At 45.7% G+C, this 17,439-nt stretch overlaps 1 protein-coding gene and 1 pseudogene across 1 annotated transcript in view; one reads left to right on the forward strand and one right to left on the reverse strand.

The window, feature by feature from the left end:
- Positions 1-5,080: 5,080 nt before the first annotated feature.
- Stpg4 (sperm-tail PG-rich repeat containing 4) overlaps positions 5,081-17,439 on the forward strand; it is a 49,338-nt gene continuing 36,979 nt past the window's right edge. Inside the window, exons 1-3 of the mRNA XM_038320376.1 lie at positions 5,081-5,167; positions 6,838-6,897; positions 9,403-9,660. Of these exons, the coding sequence (XP_038176304.1) occupies positions 5,081-5,167; positions 6,838-6,897; positions 9,403-9,660 (405 nt within the window). The remainder of the gene's footprint in view (positions 5,168-6,837; positions 6,898-9,402; positions 9,661-17,439) is intronic.
- Positions 13,586-14,321, reverse strand: LOC119808060 (annotated as a pseudogene).

Raw genomic sequence — 17,439 nt, forward strand, 5'->3', positions numbered from 1 at the left:
TTAATTCCAGCACTTGGGAGGCAGAGGCAGGTGGGTCTAAGAATTCAGGGGCCAGCCTGGTCTACACAGTAAGTTCCAGGCCAGCCCAGACTCCACAGTGAGACTTGTTTCCGAGAAGAAAAAAAGAAAACCCTTTGGTAAGGTATTGGAATATGCACATATTTAGTGTTTACCATCTTTTTAATTTAAAAATTTTGGATTTGTGTGAGTGTTTTTGCCTGTATTTATATGCACCTTGTGCCTACTGCCCTCAGCAGGCAGAAGAGAGCACCAGAGTCACAGATGGTTGTGTGCCACCGTGTGGGTGATGGGAGACTGCTGAGCCAGCTCACTCACTCCTCAGCCTTGCTTCTGCCTTCACAGCTGCAGCTTTGCCAGCTGGTGGGAGGACACTGGTTACCTTTGTTTCTTAGTTTGTCAGTATGCCCTTAGCCAGCGAAGTCTCAGCTGTGATTGCTTATCTGCTCGCAGCGTGGCTACCAAAAGGGTCTGAGATAAGCAGCTAACTAAACTCTGCTTTAGGTTTTGCTTGCTTCTCCCATTGCTTTCTCTGTAATTAAGCTCAAGATGTGGTTTATCAAGGTTTTTCTTGTTCTAAGTGCCTTTTAAATACCTAATTCCATAGCAAACCAAAGCAAAGATTGAAACACTGAGTGTAGTTGGTACCTGCTTATTGTGGCCCTCGGGTTTTGGGACTGGGGTGGGGCATCTTTTTCCACAGTGGGGTTACTGCCTCATGCTCTAGAGAGGGAGGGAGGGAAGTTAGACCCGGCTGACTGCTGGTCCTATTGTCAGGAGTGAGAGTTTTGTAGAAGTAGGTATTCACTTGTGAGTTTTCATTGGGTGGTAGAGTCGAGCCTCAAGCAGTATTTCTGCCTGGAGCATACTTTCTTAGGTGTTAAAACGGTGTTGATACCACCGAATGATTTTCAGGTTTTTATCTGAGTTCCAGTTAACTGACCTGTGAGATGCCATCGTGGTTTCTAACCTTTGGAAAATGGCCAGCATTCTGAGCATAGTCTCTGGCCTTTTGGCTAAAGTGCTCAGCCAGTGTTAGCAGGTGCTGCTGGAAAATGAGAACCGGCAGTTAATCCTGGGATTTCTCCAGGTAACAATCTGGAAGGTCAAATTAATACCAAGATACAGATAACCAAGAATAAGGTTAAAGGGAGAATACCGTGTGTGTGTGTGTGTGTGTGTGTGTGTGTGTGTGTGTGTGTGGGAGGGAGGGTGGGAGAGGGAGAGGAGAGAGAGCGCTTTCCCCAGTGCTGGGAATCAGTTCTATGGAGCTACAACCCCAGCCCACTTGTGCCCTAGATTTTAGTAGATTTGTGTTACAGACTGCAGATTTTGTCGAAGGATATTGATGTATAGAACAGATTGTTTCTGTGATCTCAAGTGTTCAAATCTTCAGAACTACTTTGTAAGCAATCATATTTGAACGCAGGGCTAGGATTTTAAACTCTCCAAGTCTCTGTCATGCTACTGTTTTAGTTTAGCAGGGTTATGGTAGTAGCTAATTCTTTAATGCTAATGTAGTGTCTTTGCTCTCAGATGTCTTCCAGTAAAGCACGTTTTTAAAGGAATGGCAGGCATGTCTGCCTCACTTGCATGCAGTACCTGTGGAGGCCAAAAGATATCAGGTGCCCTGGAGCTGAAGTTAACAGTTTCTGCACAGTGGGTGCTGGGAACCAAACGTGAGCCATCTGCAAGAGCAGCAAATGCTTTTAATAGTGAGCTGACTCTGAGGTTCGGGAAATCACTTCTGTGTCAGGATGTTTTGTTTAACCATTTATAGTAGTAGTTTTTCAGTTTGACATTCTTAAATTCATTGAATGGCAGTTTTTAGTAGTTGCATTTTTTAAAGCTGCCATGGGAAGCTAGTTTAAATTTGGGTTGGTCTAACTGAAAAAAAAGGAAACTGGTAATATTGGATTTTGTGGCTTAGAATAACAACCCTACCAGAAAGACAATTATCATATGTACTCACTCATAAGTGGGTTTTAAACATAAAGCAAAGAAATCCAGCCTACAATTCACAATCCCAGAGAACATAGACAACAATGAGGACCCTAAGAGAGACATACATAGATCTAATCTATATGGGAAGTAGAAAAAGATCTCCTGAGTAAATGGGGATCATGGGAGAGGGTTGAAGGGGAGAGGGGAGAAAGGGAGGAGAGGAAAGCAAAGTGTATAGCTCAATAAAATCAATAAAAAAAACACCCTAAACTTTCTTGTGTGTGTGTGTGTTGTTTGCTTGTTTTTCCAGACAGGGTTTCTCTATGTAGCTTTAGAGGCTGTCCTGGAACTCACTCTGTACACTAGGCTGACCTTAAACTCACAAGAGAGCCACCTGCCTCCTCCTCTGCGTCCCGAGCTGAGATTAAAGTGCCACCATCTCCAGCCCAGATATATTTTTAATTGAGTATATGTTTTAGGTTTTTTAAAGTTATTTTCAAAACATTCTGAGGTACTTGACTTAACTTGGAGTCAAACTTCGTTAACCTTCAGAGTTGAAGATTATCTTTGGGAAGTAATGTATTTTCCTAAGAAATTTTAGGAAAACAGCATTTTTGGTAGTCTGATAGGTAACAGGCATTGTTGGTCACTGAACAATGTGGTTCTGTATTAAAACCTATTGTTAACCAGGAAAGAACTTGTGGTTCTATATACAATGGCAGTTGGTTTGTTTCCCCTTTTCAGACTCCTGCTCCTCCACCTTGAAGTTCTCAGTCTTCTGTCTCTGCCTCCCAAGCATTCCCCACACCCTGGCTATGTGGTTAGAGGTAACTAACTGCAGGGCTGGTGCGCACTACCAAGTACTCTCCAAGTAAAGTTCCGCCCGGCCCCAGCCATTTTTTCTTAGCTAGGTTGTTTTATGGGTAAAAGTCCTTGAAATCATTGACCCATGGTGTTTCTATTTTTGAGGCAAACTGCTCTTTCATCTGAGTGTTCTCTTCACTTAAACACCTCGTGTGTATTTCTAGACTTCTCTGTACCTCATATTCTTTAGTCTCTAGGGTCTCAGTCCCTCGTCTACTGAGCCAGTTTTACAGGCTCAGCCGAAATAAGAAAGCGAAATGAACACGGGGTGGACTTGATTAGCCTGTTACATTTGAGAACTTACATTTATTCCCATCTCAACCATGTAATTTCCATTTGGTTTCTGGTTCTTTTCAAGAATAGTAAATTGAGAGGCCAAGTGTGGTAGCGAATGTCTGTAACCTTGGCACTTGGAGAAGTGGAGGCCTGGCTGCAGGAGACTGCAGCATTTTGGAGAAATTAGGTGAACTAGTTTCTCCAGGTTGCCAGCAGAGTTGCTGAGGAGCTGGGGCTGACCCGCTGTATAACAGCTAAACTGCTCTGGCCACAGGAGCCTGTGAGCACGTCAATGGAAGAAGACTGGATGTCACAAAGGTGTCTCCACACGTGCTGTGGACACAATGTCACACGCGCAGACACACACAGAAAAGCAAATCTTAAAGCTGGCCAAGTTTTTCTTAGTTCCTGAACTAATTAGTTTCATTTTAAAATCACAAGATGTTTCGGGAACATCATTTTTTAAAATATTTCTTTTATGTGATGGGTGTTTTTCCTCCATGTATGTCTGTGTACTGTGTATACCTGGTGCTCCGGGAGGCCATATCCTCTAGAACTGGAACTACAAACAGAAGCGAGCCACCTTGTGGTTGCTGGGAACTGAACCTAGTTTCTCTGGAAGAGCAGCCAGTGCTCTTAACCACTGAGTAGTCTCTCCAGCCATGAACATCAAATTTTGAAAGGACCCACTGTTAAGATAAGTTGGTACTGAGATATAACTACTTAGGATCCTCTTGTGTTCCGATTCTGTTTTGATGATACTGGTTTTATGTGTATGCATGTGTAGCCCAGGGAGTCAGTTCTCTGCTCATCATGTGGTTCCCCGGGATAGGAAACTCAGATCAGCAGGCTTGGCAGCCTCAAGTACATGTATTCCCCACCCCCCACCCCCGCCCCAGCGCTCTTCTGGCCCTGGGAATATTATTTTAGATCAGTCTGTGTGTATGAGTGTTTGCCTGCATGTATGTATGTGCACCATGTGTGTGCTTGGTTCCTGCAGGGTTCAGAGGGCGACGGAACGGGAGTCACCAGGATGGTTGTGAGCTAGCAAGAGTGTTGGGAATCCATCTCGGGTTCTCTGGAAAAGCGGCTAAATTCTCTTAGCTGTGGAGCCGTTTCTCCAAGCCTACACTGAAGTGGTTTATAGGAAACAATGGAGTCCACTCACTCCTGAAAGTTGGTGATGAGAAACAGACCTGGAGCTGTTGAGGGATTTGAATTCTTTGCAGTCAGTGTGGCCGTGGCACTAAGGAAGCTGTCCTTGTTCTCCAGATGGAACTAATTAACACCTGCTTGGCAGCATTGCTGAAGGGTTACCTGAAATGTAACAGATGTGAAGTCCTTGGAACACAGTAGGTCCTCCATAAAAAGAATTAAAGTTGGAAAACTAATTTTAAAAACTAATCTTTCTGAGAAACCCTGTCTCGAAAAATTAAAAAAAAAAAAAAAAAAACAAAAACCAACCAAACAAACAAAAACTTTCTAGGTTAAGAAGCTACAGCCAAGAGAGGCCCAGACAGCAAAAGGCCTAGGAGAGAAGGGTGATCTGCTCTCACAGCTCGTGTTCAGGATGGCCCCCACCCACCCCGGAAGTGGATGTTAAGGAAGAACTCTCATCTCAAAGCTAAATGCGCCTACCAGTTTCCCTTTCTAGGATGTGGGATTAGGGTAATTTGTGAGGGAATGGTAGAAATTGTGGGTACCATCAGGTACCATCAGGTGTGGGTAAGCCGGCCTATACACACATACCCACGAATCAGGGCGACTTCGTAATCCCTGACACTTTATGACACACACGTGACTGTCTCTAAGATGCCCACTGAGCCAGCCCAGTGCATCACTTTCCTGTCCCCAACAGTGGAGGTGGACCTGCAGGACTCTGCACTGGTCTTTCACACGCGCAGACTCAGAATCGGCGGGTGGCCGGGGCTCCTAGCAACCGGCTGCCAGCCCGGGCCTGGGGAGAGAGGAGGTCGCAATGGACGAGCCAGCCACCGCTGCCATCAACCCCTCCGCAGTACCAAGAGAAGACCTGGGACACGGAGAGCCACTCCTCGCAACCTCGGTAGGATAGTCCGCCCCTTGCGGGCCCCCACAGCCTGGTCTCACCGCACCCGGGGCCTTTTCCGCATCCCTACTCCCAGGCCTGTTGGCTGCTTAGTTCTTACCCGGCCCGCAAATGATTTTCTTCATTTTATTTGATTGTGATTGGATTTTTTTTTTCCTGCCGCCTCCCTTACCTTCTTCCTCCATCTTCCCCACCCCCCGTTTTTTTTTTTTTGTATTTTTTTTTGTATTTGTATTTCCCCCACAACCACTTGCTTCAGTAGAGCTATAAGATTTCCTGTCCTTTCTCATCTGTTAAAGGATGAACTCTTTGGCAGTTGTACCAGATGTGTTCCACCCTGCCTCCTACCTGAATACTTTAAAAAGTAAATTTGGGTGAAGGTGTTTAGCCTATCATTTATTTTCTCCTTTAAAGTGAACTTAAAATGATCCCATGGATGGATTATAGATCACTTGCCTGAGCCAGAGGGAGAGCTCCTTTCTCCTGGACTGGTCCTGTTTCCACAACACGCCACCCCATCTCACTTCTCTGCTTTGGAGGAAGATGGGAGAAACCCGTTTAGACCTGCCTGAGAGCATTCTCTGACCACAAACTGAGCAAGTGGAAACCAGCAGGGGTTTAATAAAAGAGCAAGCTGGGTGGGAAGAGGTTGGTTCAGATGTATAGCATGGCATATCAGCTGTGGGGATTCAGATGTATAGCATGGTATATGACACCTTGGAAGTCCTCTTGTCCTTTAGCGAAGTGCACATCTCATACCAGCACTATAGAACTTGGGAAGCTGTTTCATCTAAGAAGAACGTGAATTCCATCCATTATGTTTACCAGTTGTTCATTTTGGTCCATGCTTGCACGAGATAACCCTGACTTCATAGCAAATATTATAAACCGAGAGTAAAGTTTGATGTTTCAGTGATTTGTAATAGCCCCAATGGAAAAGCTAAACAGCTGGGTTCTGGGCACAGTGGGGCTGAATTCAGCAAATGCGGACTCTTCATAAGTCCGTATAGAGTGCTTGCTGCGGAAACCACCGAGGCAGATGAGGTGTTAAAAAAATAAAACCTACCATTTCTCAAGCAGTGATGTGGTAAATGTGGTTGTGGGTGTGTGTCTTTCTCTCCTGTCCCTACCCTGTCTCGAGACAGGGTCTCACTATGTAGCCCCCTGGCTGGCCTGCGGTTCACTATGCTGACCAGGCTGGCCTAGAACTCACAGGGATCTACCTGCCTCTGTCTCACTGATTAAAGGTGTGCACCACTACCCCTCCACATCCAGCTAGTGCATATTTTTATATTTCTGTGAGAAAGCATGGTACATGAAAATGGTTGAGCAGGTTTCCCATGTGCCATTTATTTAGCCACTGGGCAAAGGAATGGTGGCCTAATATCAATTTTTTAATATATATTGTTCTTAGAACATCTCCGTGAGATAGGGATGCTCATTTTAATTTCACCAAAGGGATTTTAGATACTTAGAATCACTTAATAGCTTAACACTTTAAGGAAATAGCATGGGTGAAATGTATCATCGTGTATCTTTGGTTTTCATGGTAGCTAATTAGTTTGGTAGAGGCAATTTCGTTTCTTCAAGTAAATACTTTATCTGTCATATGTAATGTCAAGAGATCACCTTCTAGAGAAATAAGCAGATTTTGTGTTTGCTCATAGAAACAGATCCGGAAGAGTTCAGCTCTTGCTAGAGAAGGATGGTGGAGGGTAACATTAACGGTGTGTATATTTCCACTCCTTCCTGTTTAAACTCTTTCTGCTTCGCTAAGGTTTTACTCCGTCTTCCTTTTTAAGTCAGCAGCGCCTAACTGTGGGAACGCCGTCTGTCCAGACCCACACAGTTTATTTTCCTACTTGTAATTTTAGGATTAGCACATTATGAGAAATTAGCTTTAAGTGTTGGACCAAGTGAGAGTTTAGAAGTCAGTGTTCCTGGTCCTTTACTGGGTCTCCAGGTAAGACCAACCATGATCTTATGGTCTCTGTCACATCCAGTGTGAGGGATTTGGCTTCAGGTTGTATCACTTATGACAGAGAAGCCAGTTCATTAACATTGTGTTCTTAGTTAGGGTTCCCATGGCCAAAACAACTTGGGGAAGAAGGGGTTAATTCGGCTTACACTTCTAGGTAATAGTCCTCACCGAAGTAAGTCAAGGCAAGAATTCAAACAGGGCAGGAACTTGGAGCAGGAGTTGATGCAGAAGCCATGAGAGGGTGCTGCTTACTGGCTTGCTCCTCCTGACTTGCTCAGCCTGCTTTCTTATAGAACCCAGGACCACCAGCCCAGGGATGGCACCACCCACAATGGGCTGGGTCCTTCCCCATCAATCACTAATTAAGAAAATGCCCTGCACACTTATCTCCAGCCCAATCTTACCGAGGCATTTTCTCAACTGAGGCACCCTCCTTTCTAGCTTGTGTCAAGCTGATTGAAGACTAGCCAGCACAGGTGGTCAGGGTATAAAGGGCATAAAAACAAGCTGGTAGCATATGAAAGAACGGCCAGTTCAGCTTTCTCAAGGGGCAGTTTCTGCATTGAGGGTGTTTTCTGTCAAAACGCTTCAACAATAGAGGTCAATTCCAACTGAATGAATTTTAAGAGAAGAATTGGGATGAGCTGGAAAGATAGCCACAGGATAGCAGGAACTGAAACTGCAGATCCAGCCACTCAGCCACATGTGGTCATGGTTTGAGGCACCAAATCTCTTCTTGGCCTATAGACCCTGTCCTGTGCCAGTTCACCCTCATCCCGAGGCTGGTGGTAAAATTCGCCTTACTCTCAAAAAGCCATAAAAAAACATCATACCAAAATCTTAAAAAAAGTAGTTAAAAGGGGCTGGAGAGAAGACTTAATGGCTAAGAATACTGACTGCTCTTCCAGAGGACCTGATTTACTTCCCAGCAACCACATGGCAGCTCACGACTGTCTGTAACTCCAGTTCCAAGGGAACCGACACCCTCACACATCCATCCATGCAGGCAAGACACCAATGTATATAAAATAAAAATAACTAAATCTAAAAAAAAAAATCATACCTGCTTTTAGGGGAGCCTTTAACTGTCTAAGAATCTGCTTGGTACTCACTGGCCTGCAACCTATGGTCAAGAATGACAACTATATCCTTGTTACTTTTCAGCTAATTAGCTTTGGGCTAGTGAGATGGTTCAGCAGGTAAAGGCTCCCACCGCTAGGCTGAGACCCTGTGTGGTCCATCCCCAGTCCCCATGTGGTGAAAGGACTTTTGTCCCCTGGCCGCTACATGTGCACTGTGGTACATGCCAGCCCCCACTCCACATACACAAAATACATATCTAAAAGGAGATTATTTTTTCTTAGATAGGGTCTCACTCTATAGCCTTGAGTGGTCTGGAACTCATTATGTAGACCAGGCTGACCTTGAACTTGCAGAGTTCTGAGATTTAAAAGCCACCCATAATGAAGTTTAAAGGTAGCTTTTAGCTGTTACCCTTGTACAGCGTTCAGCAGTTGCTTCAAAAAGGAAACAATCACAAATTTTGTGAAATATTTTTCTATCAAGACTGTTTGGGAGTGGGGCGGGGCTGGAGACCTGGCTCAGCAGTAAAGAGCACAGGCTGCTCTTCCAGAGGACCCAAGTTCAATTCCCAGCACCCAACTGGCAGCTCACCATTAACTCCAGTTTTAGGGATTTAAAACCCCATGCTGGCTTCTGTATGCACTGCACAAATGTGGCAAAACACCCTTATGCATAAAATAAAAATAAATCTTAAAAAAGTCTGTTAGGGGCTGGAGAGATGGCCCAGCAGTTAAGATCACTTGCTGCTTTTGAGGAGGCTCTGGATCCAGTTCCCAGCGTCTTCATGGTAGCTCTCTATTGTCTATCACTTCAGTTCCAGGGGATCCAATATCCTCTTCTAACTCCTGCGGGCACCAGACACACCTGTGGTGCACAGACATACATACGAGTAAAGTGCTAATACACACTTCCATCTAGCGCTTGGGAGGCAGAGGCAGGCAGACTTCTGTGAATTCAAGGCCAGCCAGGACTACATGATGAGATCCTGTCTCAAAAATGAAATTAAAGCAAGCAAAACACTGATTCACATAAATAAATTCAGAGTATTTCTTCAAATTGATAAAAATTTTTCTTAAATTTAGAGACAAAAAAATGCCACATAGCTGGTGCTTTCGGGGATGTCACGATCCTATGCAGTGGTCTTACAACTGATGTCCATTTCCCACAGAATACTCCAATACCTGGAACTTATCACATAAAGACTTTTATTGAAGAGTCCCTATTAAATCCAGTGAAAGCAACCTACAACTTTAAAAATGAAGGAAGGAAAAGGATACCACTCGTGCAGAGAAACGATCCAGTCCCCACCGACCTCCCGCATTACAAGCCTCCCGACTTCCTGGAGCTGTTGAAGAAGCAGATGGCCTCCTATTCGTTCAAAGACCAGCCTCGGCCAAACCCCAGCACACTGGTCGACAAAGATGAGGTAAGGCGCTACTATCAGTGCTCTGTGAGACAAGGTGCCAAGGGTACACTGGGAGAAAGGTGCTTTAGATGCAGAGTATAAACCCCATCCCCAAGGGTAACCCTGGGATAGCTCATTCCCTACAGAAATTGAACAAGGCAGAAGATGGCTCAGCAGTCTGAACACTTGCTGTACTTCCAGAGGACCTGAGTTCGGTTCCCTGAGCCCATGACTAGCAGCTCGCAGCAAGCAGTCCCGAACTCCAGCTTCAGGGAATCCAGTGGCGCAGGCCTCCTTGGGCATCTGCAGTCACATCTACATACCCACGTGCACACATGCACGCACACACACACGCACACGCACACACGCACACACACACGCACACACGCACACACACACGCACACACACACACACAGCTCACGCGTGCACGCACACACGCGCGCGCACACACACGCACACACACACACACGCACGCACACGCACACACACACACCTTAAAAAATAAAACCAAAGAAATCTAGAGATGGAACAAGGGCTTCGTGACTTGCAAATGTGCCCAGAGAGATCTTTCCTGTGAGGTCTTAACCCAGGAGAGTGCTCAGAGGCACACTGGGGCAGGTCCCTCACCTGGCAGACCTCTGGATCTGACCATGCGCCACACACTGGCTCCTCCTAAAGACTGCCTCTCACTGATCAGCCTTCTTAGTGCTAAGCGAAGCTTTTAATCTCTCTCTCTCTCTCTCTCTCTCTCTCTCTCTCTCCCTCTCCCTCTCCCTCTCCTTCTCTCCCCCCTCTCTCTGATCAGCCTTCATAGTGCCTAAGGGAAGCTTTTAAAACTCTCTCTCTTCCCCTCTCTTTGCTGGGGTGGAACTCAGGGGCAGAGCCCATGTTCCACTCTCTCAAAGCCCTGGAATGGCTTGACCCTTAGCACCCAAAACAGACAGAAGTGGGTCTGTAATCACAGAAGGGTTCAGTTCCACTCTCAGCCCCACCAGTTCACTGACGGCCCTGATAATCGAGCACTACTGTGCTTAGGGAAAGTGCTTCTGGTCTAGAATACTCCAGTAACGAGACAAGACACAGCATATCAGGAGTGCAGCGGGGAGAACTCAGTGCAGGCTGGATGGAAACCAGTGACCCTTGATTGATAAGCATATTTTCTTGTATGTGACTTTTTGTTGTTGTTATTGTTTGGAGACAGGGTTTCCCTGTGTAGCCCTGGCTGTCCTGGAACTCACTCTGTAGACCAGACTGGCCTTGAACTCACAGAGAATTGTCTGCCTCTGCCTCTCAAGTGCTGGGATTAAAGGTGTGTGCCACCGCCACCTGACATGACTCTTATTTTTGAAAAGAATATTTATGATGTGTGTCTGTGTGCGGGGATGAGAGGGGAGCAGAGCTCCCTGGAGCTACAGGCAGTTGTGAGCTGACTGGCATGGGGGCTGGGAACTGGGCTCAGGTCCCCTTCAAGTGCCCCTAACGACTGAGCTGTCTCGTCAACCCCCTCACGTGACTCAATGCTTACTACAAGCGTCCTCAGACTCCCTTAGCTAAGAGCCCTGAAGAAGGTTGAAGAGATGTTGTTTCCGTATCGCCTGCAAGAAAACAGCTGTAAAGAAGAACCGAGTCTTCATCCAGAACACAGAGTAAAATAGACAAGGAAGCTCCCACCCCCACCTTTTTTATTTGAAACAGGGTTTCTCTGTGTAACCCTGTCCTGAAATTAGCTCTGTAGACCAGGCTAGCCGCAAACTCAGAGATCCACCTGCCTCTACCTCCTGGGTGCCGGAACTAAAGGTGTATGCCACCAGGCCCCGTTCAAGGCAGCACTCTTAACTGAGGGTTTTGACCGTAAATGCAGCCTTCTTTCCCATCTACCGTGGACTCTACCCACAGTGATGGGGCAGGCAGGGTTTAGATAGCTGGAACCCAAAGAATGCACTTCCAGGCCCCTGCATGGCCTTTTTGAAGGGATGTGTACTAAATGGGTCTCTTCAAGGGGCTTTGACTCGTTATCCGTTTTCAGTTCTCCATGTCTTAATGAAGAGAAATTACCATTGGTCCTCAAGGTGCGACCTCTGGCTGAGCACGAGAGGTTGGAGCTGGGTACAGTGGTATATGCCTGTAATTCCAGACTGAGACTGAGGCAGGAGGATCTCAAGTCCCGTGATAGCTTGGGCTAGATACTCTGTCTTCAGCCAGGTGCGGATGCCAGGCAGAGGCAGGCTGATCTCTGTTAGAGGCCAGCCTGGTCTACATAGACAGATCCTGTCTCAAAACAGAACAAAACAAACAAAAACTCCCTTGTCTTCAAAAGCAAAACTAAACAAGGAAGAGTTGTGATTGCTAAGTGAACTCCAAACTTTCCCCCAGAAATGGACACACGCACAACAATGGAGTTGTTGCTAATGCTTCACCCATCCAAGCGGCGAACAGAACAGACTGGAAGGTTTCTTGGGTAAACCCAACTCTGTTTGCTTCAGTGAACAAATACAAACCCTGGGTTATTCTTGGCTTTACAGCTTGTTATCAGGTATCCATGCTACGGGCCAGCCAAAGGCTTACGGTGGAAATATCACACAGAAGGCTGTACTGGGCACAACTAAAAGCCTTAATTAAAAGACCCACAGGTTTAGCTTACCCAGAGGGCTGGACAAGCATTCTGCCAGCACAGTCTTCCCGGTTCTTTATTGTCTTTCCTCCTCCCCTCCCCATGGCCCACAAAGGAGTAAGTTCCAGGAGCTGGGAGTTGAGTGTTTTCCTATGTGAAGGTATCTGAGAATTTGTGCTGTCTGCTCACCTGTACAATTCAAATTCTGATGTTTCAGTAGCCGACCTTGATGGAATAACTTGGATGGGGCAGGCACAGTATATAAACATCAGTGCCATTTGTTATATGTGTATATATATATATATATACACACACATATATATATGTATATATATATAAGTATATATACATATAGTTCATCCATACTGGTGTTTTTTTGTTCGCATTTTTGGTATTCTGAGACATAAAAGTGTGGTCTCTCTTCCCCGCAGCCGGCCTTCCCATATTGCAGTTAGCCACTGGCCCACGGTTCCTCTCCCCTTATTTCTGGAAGAGTTTGGCTTCCTTTGCTCACCGTCCATCCCTGCCACTCCCACAGAGATGATTTACCAGAAGCCTGGCCTCTTGGTTTCTTCATCTCTCTTCTATCAGCAACTCACTTAGTTTTCTTCCCCCAAGACTCATTGTTTCAATCCTCCATCGAGTCTTCTCCTACCGCGATTGAGCAGACCCGCGATTGAGCAGACCCGCCCACTCCCGTTCCTCCTGAACGCGCTGATTCTTCAACTTTTACACAGCTCTTCTCCCTCCCATGGTTCCACAAGCTCAGATTTCACAGTCGCAGTGCCCTCTCCCCATGTCCACTGTTGTCACCCCTCACTGGTCTGGCAAAGCCATACCTTGGTTAAGCCTAACTGTGTGTCTGGTAGTTGTGTTCATCTTAAGGAACATTTCAATTTTTTTTTTTTGAGAGAAGGCTTCCCTATGTAGCCTTGGCTGTTCTGAAACTCACTCTGCAGACCAGGCTGGCCTCCAACTCACAGAGATCCACCTGCCTCTGTCTCCCGAGTGCTGGGATTAAAGGTATGTGCTGCCACTGCACGCATTCTGGTTTTCAAATGGGTAGTGGACAGCAGCTAACGGCTCACGGCAAGATGTACCACTGACTGAAAGAAAAAAATGAGACTTGGCTTCAACGAGTAATTCTTCACAAAGGCATAGATGAGAAAGAGAAGTCATCGCCATTACTAGTGAACAGCAGTTGGTAACGTGTTTTGTAAAGCAATTTGGCAACCTAGAAATATTTTTTAATAGAAGTCTTTTATTGTTCCCCAAAACACCCCCATCGTACTTATAATCCAGGATCTTGATTCTGGAGTGGGGTAACTCTGGTCTTACTCATCTGCCTGTTGCGCTGGTCCCTTTTCAGACACACAGATGGCACCCAAAACTTTCTGATGGCCTTGTTTTTAACTGTTGAGGCTTGCTGAATCAAAGCTGCTGAATTTGAATCAAGTTCAATATCATTTCCTTAAAGGGTTAATTCATCCTTCTGCGCTTGAGAGACAGAACAAGCAACACCCGACCTCATCTGAACCTTGAGGATGTATTTTTCACCCCCAAAATTTCAAATTTCAACCAGAGACTCATTCTCCTGAATAACGACATCGATCGAGAAGCAAGCATACTCAGATGGCATCTTGAAACGGAAGCCCAGCATAGCATCCTTGATCATGTTCTGAACGTGATGGCAGACGGATCAGACAGTGACCAGTTCCCTTCCATTACCCCACACAAAGCTTCTTCTTTTTCTTGCCAGGGAGACTCAGCACCACACTGGTTGATGGAAGTCCCTCTTCAGGGTTCCTTGGGACCCTTCACAATGACTGTGTGTCCCTTCAGAGCAAGCGATACTGACATTTTCTGGAATGTTGACTGTCTGACAGCTGAATGGTCTTCATTCTTGCTGTGGATGGGGCAAAGAGCAGCCACGTAAAAACAGTTACAATACAAGTAGCCTGAACCGTGCTGACACCAAGTTAGGTTGTTTAGGGAGCATGCTCCTTTCGTGAGATCTCCAGCCTCACTAGACCATGGAGCAGTTATGAACCGCGGCAGCACCGTCTGCATCTCATGCGACAAGAGGGCTGACATAAACACCAGACGCCCATGCATCCAGGTGGCAGCACGCTGCTAGGCACCCTACTACAAACAACGAGGCGCTGACATGAGAGCACCCCAAGTTATCATTAAGGGAAGAAAGGAAATATCAAACATTTTACAGCCTAATCCATTTGTACAGATGATGTGTGAGGTTTATTTCCCATTTCACTAGTGGTGGCTCCCATTGGGGAGCGGGCCTAAGGGCACCAAGAGATGCCGTCTTCACCCTTCTGAGGGCTTGAGCTGTTCCTGGAATGCGAGCCACGCATGCTCTCCTCTGCAGCCACGCATGCTCTCCTCTGCAGCCACGCATGCTCTCCTCTGCAGTGCTCTCACTCACTCTCCTGTCTCTAGGTGAAGATTCTTGATTTCACTTCCTGGCTCGGGAATATGCCTATGAAAACAACAATTAAACGAAGTTGAAAATGGCCTGAAGCATCTGTCTTGATTAGTGTTTGTGTTGCCTGTGAGAAACTCAGGTAACCGACCAGGACATGAATTGGTGACGCTGCAGGAGGAGGCAGCCAGGCCAGAACCCTTTCTTGACCAAGTCAATGGAACCTGGTTAGGAGGGAGGGTCCCAGCGTCACAAGAGCCCAAGTGGTGACAGCTTGAGTCGGGTCAAGAGAACTGACGTCTGAAGTTGTCCTCTCCCTCTCCACGCATGCCACTTGGAATGTGCACACCATACTCACACACACAGGCGCACACACACTCACACACACACACACCACACACGTGCGCAATACACACATGCACACACCACACACATGCGTGCACACACATGCTATACACACCCACCACACGCGCGCATACACACATGCTATACATACACATACACACGTGCGTGCAATATACACACTCTCACATACACATTAAATAAAATCTTTTTAAAAAGAAAGAAAATGGGGGTGGGATGGGAGGGTCTGTGGAGGGAGAGGGAGGGGACTGGGAGCAGGGGAGGGAGTGGGAATTTGGATTGGTATTTTTTTAAGTAATAAAAAAATTAAATAAAACTTTAAAAAAAGAAAGAAAATGTAAAGTAGATGAAGGCTGCCTGTCTTGGATTTACTGCTGTAGTGGACTTGCTGCAGAAAGACTCTGAGCCTGGGGCTGTTTCAACAACACCCTCCAAAACTGAGAAGTAAAGAGAATAAAGATTGGAAAACTTCATTGTATCCAAGCACCACGAAATGTGTTGGATGAACATGAGGGGAAGTGAAAGGAAGGGAAGAACTATTATTTTGTTTTTTCTCAGACAGTATTTGGTATCAAGCAAAAACTCTGAAAGAAGCCGAAGGTGAAAAAAATATCCACGGAGGAGCCAAGTTAAGTCCTCCATCCACCTCTTCTACAGACCCCCTGCCAGCAAGGAGAGACTGGGACAGAGTGTTTGTGTTCAGAGAGAACAAAACCACCAACCTAGACTTCTGGGCTCCAGGAAACTGCCTTTCAAAAGGGATGGAGAAATAAAAACTTAGACCAACAAAAACTGAGGACATGTATCAATAGTAGACTCTGCAAGAAACATTTAGAAAAAGTGTTGGGGGGCAGGCGTGATGGTTTATGTGGTAATGTGCTTCTACTCAAGCAGGAGGACCCCCATCCCCACCTCAGGCACCATGGTTAGGAGCCATGAGGGGACAAACTCCCAGTTCTGGGAGGTGGACACAAAGAGCATTCTTGAAGTTCACTGGCTAGCCTGTGTGCACTCTAGAGGCAGAGGGAGACCCTGTCTCAAAAAGATAAGGTGGAGAGCCACTGAGGAATTACATGATGTTGACCTCTGGTATTCTCTCTCTCTCCCTCTCTCCCTCTCTCCCTCTCTCTTTCTCTCTCCCTCCCCCCTCTCTTCCTGTCCCCTGTCTTCCCCCCACATAAACATTCCACATACACAATCACATTTTAAAAGAAGTTTGTTGAAAAACAATCCCACAATGATGTAGGTCAGAAAGTTGTAGTTTGTTTCTACATTAAGAAACAAAGAGCCTTTAAAGAAGGACTATGTCAAGATCAAAGTCTTAAACATATTGTTTGTTTAGTTTTTTTGTCTATTGACTAGCTTTTATTTATTGTGGTAGAGTCTTGCTGTGTGTAGCCCAGGCTGACTCATGGTCTTCATGCATTTGCCTCCTGAGTGCTGGGTTACAAGTGTGTGCTATCACAACTGGCTCCTTGTCTAATTGATTTTTTTATTCTTTTTTTTTTTTTTGATACTTTGAGACAGAATTTCTCTGTGTGGCCCTGGCTGTTCTGGAGCTTGCTCGCCTCAAACTCAGAACTCCACCTGCCTCTGTATCTGGTCATTCATATGTATAATACATATAAACACTATATGCATGTGTGTTCTTATCTATGAGGACAGTGAATGAGAATAATACAAGGTACAGGAGGGAGGAAATTGTTTTAACATAGACAGGCTCTCTATGTAGCTCTGGCTGTCCTAGAACTTACCATAGACCAGGCTGGCTCAAATTTATGGCGATCCGCCTGGCTCTGCCTCCTGCGTACTGAGATTAAAAGTGTGTGCCACCATACCCAGTTTATTTATTTATTTATTTATTTATTTATTTATTTATTTACTATATTTTATTATATTGTAGACGCTGGCTTTGATTTATTGATCCTCCTGTGTAAGCCACCACATCTAATTACAAAGCACTACAAGATAGTATAGTGTTATCTGAGAGTGTGCTGGGATTCCTTATGAATGAGCTTTGCAGAAGTCAAAGGCAACCACTAGCCAAAGTCAAAGAACAAAACTAAAGGCGTTATGCTAAGGAAGGGGGGGGGGGAACAGGAGAGTAGAAAATGCTCAGAACTTAGAGGGCAGAAGAAAATGGAAAATTAGAAAAAGAGAGGTATTTTCCAAAATTAAACCCCATTTATGATAAAAAAAAAAAAGCAACAACAAAACAACTCACTATCAGTAGGTGCTAGGGAGATGCCTCAGCGACTAAGAGCACTGGCTACTCTTCCAGAGGACACAAGTTCAATTCCCAGCACCCACATGGTGGTGCACAACTGTCTGTAACTCCAGTTCTAAGGGATGTGGTGCCCTCTTCTGGCCTCTGTTGGTGCCATG

This window comes from Arvicola amphibius, chromosome 2 (genome assembly GCF_903992535.2).
Source record: "Arvicola amphibius chromosome 2, mArvAmp1.2, whole genome shotgun sequence".
NCBI lineage: Eukaryota > Metazoa > Chordata > Mammalia > Rodentia > Cricetidae > Arvicola > Arvicola amphibius.